The sequence below is a fragment of the Hydra vulgaris genome, chromosome 08, assembly GCF_038396675.1.
Source record: "Hydra vulgaris chromosome 08, alternate assembly HydraT2T_AEP".
In the NCBI taxonomy this organism is placed as follows: domain Eukaryota; kingdom Metazoa; phylum Cnidaria; class Hydrozoa; order Anthoathecata; family Hydridae; genus Hydra; species Hydra vulgaris.
Window position 1 is genome coordinate 59,079,389 of NC_088927.1, and position 3,112 is coordinate 59,082,500.

Sequence of the window (3,112 nt, forward strand, 5' to 3'; positions counted from 1 at the left end):
TCCCCGAAAACAAACCTTCCTTGGACCACCGCGTTTCCGGCGTCGGCTAAATATGCTGGCCCAGCTTAGGCGCCCCGTGCCTGTACCACTGCTTACTTTTCTTATAGCTCCTATGGCGGTTCTTCGGCGGCAAAGCAGCATTGTATGTTGCACTAATTTTATAGCATTGTTGCACCTCGCGGTGCAGCAATGTATGTTGGTCAACATTGTATGTTGCACTAATTTTATAGCATTTTTGCACTTCGAGGGAGCGAATTCGAATAAAATAGTAAAAAATTAGTCATGAAACTAAAATAATGCTATTATTAAGATATAAAATTTATTCTTGCGGTTCGTCATCATTGTCGATATCAGCTCTTCTCTTTTCGATAAAAGTTCTTCTTTTAACACTTACGATTGCTCGCGCTTGCCTCCCACCATTTCGGTCTGGCGCTCCTCGTAAAAATCGTACAATTTCTTTTTGAAAATCACACTCACTAACTGTACTTGTAGGCGGATTCCTTAGCACGGCTCCTTAAAATAAATATACGCGTAAGAGATTTTAAAATAAAAATAGCAAGTTTACAATTATTTTATAACCTATAAAATTATCTCCGACAAAACAAATGACATTTTCTCAGAAAGGCATGCTAATATACCTGCATAAACAAAAATCAACTCACTTTCAAGTACACGCCTACACTGCGATTCTTTTAATCCAAATTTATTTTTTATATCCAATTTAAGGTCAGCTTCACTTCCTTTACGTTGACCACCGGTCCAATTAAGCTGACAACAAAGTTGATTTGTAAATAGAGAAGCAGACATTCTTCTTACAGCATCTTTCAGGTTGTATCCGCCTTTGCTAGCTACAGCAATAACCTATATATAAAGATTGGAAATACTTTGTAGCAAAATATTTTATTATGTTTATTAATATTTAAAACAATTTACTTACTAAGTTTGAAAATACTGTCTTATCGTTCTGTATGAGCTCTTCAAGTGTATTCAGCTCTTTTAAGTCGTTAAGAGGTAAGTGTAGCTTATCAAAAATTCCTTTATCATTTTCCCCCGCAGTTAAACTTTGCAGCAATTTTGTATTAATTTCAGTTTGACGTTGAAGATCTTTCAAGCAAACTTTGATCTCCATAACAACATTTACTAATGATGTTATATCAGTTGGCAAAATGTTCAAAGATGTAGAAGGAACGACAGGATCATTAAATGTATTTTTTTTAAATATGGGTTGTGTTGCTTTCTCGAAATTGAATTGACCATTTGTTACTGATGACAATTGATCTGTATTATTATTTGGTGAAGATGATAATAAACCTGGAGAAGTTACTCTATTAGTAAGTATATCATTTCGAACCAGTTGGTTTGGTATTGCCAATGATATCTTAGGAGCTTCAGGTAGAATGTGTCTCTTCAATAACTTTGTCATCTTAGCTTTGCTTTGCTTATAGCTGTTATTAAATTTATTTGTGTCATTATCACTCTCGTCCTCATAATACCAGTAATCGTTCTTTCTGGAAAAAAAAAGTAAGTTAATGCAGAAAATAAGTTAATGTTTTAGAAATGAGAATTTTTTATTAAATACAAGAAATTCTTATCTACTAAATTCTAGTTTTATAAACTGTGCAGAAATTCTATTGAAACTAGATAAAACAAACAAAAAACTAGACAAAAAGGTATTAAAAAAATAAGTAAAAAATAATAAAAATAAACAATTCTCAAGTAAGAAAATGAATAATAAGAGAAAAACATCATTAAAACTATTTCCATAAAATCAAAAAACTGTTAAAACATAAACCTTTTTTGGCGGCTTTGTGTCTTATGCTCTTCATCTTCTGTTTGTAAATCTGAAGTATCTTGCGCAACCACCAATTTTTTACAAGCTTTTTCATATGTTTCTGAATAATAAATAATTTTATTTAATTTCATAAATATTCGAGAGGTGGTTTTAATATTATCTGAAGATGGTTTAACTTAGTTTGCCCACTAATTATACAAATCTCTTACTTTCTGAAAAAAAAAGTTTTAAAAGATTATACCTGTTCTATACATGATGGAAATAGTGTGCTTTGACCAGGTGTCATCTGGGATCTCCCCGGCTTTGCTTGATTTTTTAATTCTTGCATCACTAACATATTGTGGCCAATAGCATGAACAATCATCCACTAACCAATTGTCTGGTATAACATACATTGAACCTTGTTCGTTGAGAAATGATACAACAAGGTATTTCATTTTTCTTTCTTTCTAAAAATCAAAAACACTACTGGGTTAGGGTTAGGGGTTAAGGTATTACGGCTAACCCTAATCCTGATGAGTAAATATTAAAAAAGATTCATTGCTGTCGAATGAATATATTGCTAAACAAATATTTATTTATGATTTAAATGTTATTAGTAAAAAAAACTAAACAATCTACAAACAAATCAAATAGTAATTAATATTTAAAAATACATTCTATAATAGCAAGCAATGAGCAGCTTTTTTTATAAAACCTGGTATACAATAACTCTAGTGCCTGCTTATTTTCTTCTTGACATTAGACTTAATTAACTTATAATATATTGCATAATTTAGAGAAACTAAATGTTTTTTAAATTATTAATTAAAAAAATACAATTTGAAACAAAATACAAATTAATTCTAAATATATTTTGAACTTATAAATAATCCATTACATAGACAAAAAAAGCTTTTAAAAATGCAAAAGTGGGAGTGCAGCATATTTTTGGTTGTAAAGCAAAAGTGTATACTTCTTATCAATGTTACCAATAGAGCAAGACTTTGTATTGTCTGATAAATTACAAACTAAGTATATGCCAACGGATGATGAGTTCCAAGGATATGTGAAAAGTGTTTCTACGCTTTCAAATGTGTTGTATAAAACTAAAATATCACCATCTTTTCCATATTTTTTAACTATGTTTTGCACAAAAATAATTTCACCAGTTTTCAATTGACAACAACTGTCACCCACAGTACACTTAATACAAAAATCTCTTAAAATCACTTGCTTATGCTGAGATTCATTATCTGTAATATCGTTTGGAAGCCTAATATTCTGCTGCTGTTTTAATATAGGATACTTTAATTCAACCGCTTTTAGTTCCAATAAATT

At 30.6% G+C, this 3,112-nt stretch overlaps 1 protein-coding gene across 3 annotated transcripts in view; it reads right to left on the minus strand.

Annotated features, from left to right (window-relative positions):
* Positions 1-276: 276 nt before the first annotated feature.
* Positions 277-3,112, minus strand: part of LOC136084017 (uncharacterized) — a 5,948-nt gene continuing 3,112 nt past the window's right edge. The window contains exons 2-6 of one of the 3 annotated variants that reach the window (XM_065804031.1): positions 2,034-3,112; positions 1,793-1,892; positions 938-1,508; positions 663-861; positions 277-513 (exon numbers count right to left, since the gene is read on the minus strand). The exon at positions 2,034-3,112 is cut by the window's right edge and continues 1,604 nt beyond it. In XM_065804031.1, coding sequence (XP_065660103.1) covers positions 320-513; positions 663-861; positions 938-1,508; positions 1,793-1,892; positions 2,034-2,229 — 1,260 coding nt within the window. In that variant the 5' untranslated portion in view covers positions 2,230-3,112 and the 3' untranslated portion in view covers positions 277-319. Of the gene's footprint in view, positions 514-662; positions 862-937; positions 1,509-1,792; positions 1,893-2,033 lie in introns of those variants that run through there. The other 2 variants (XM_065804032.1, XM_065804030.1) reach the window with 2 other exon arrangements.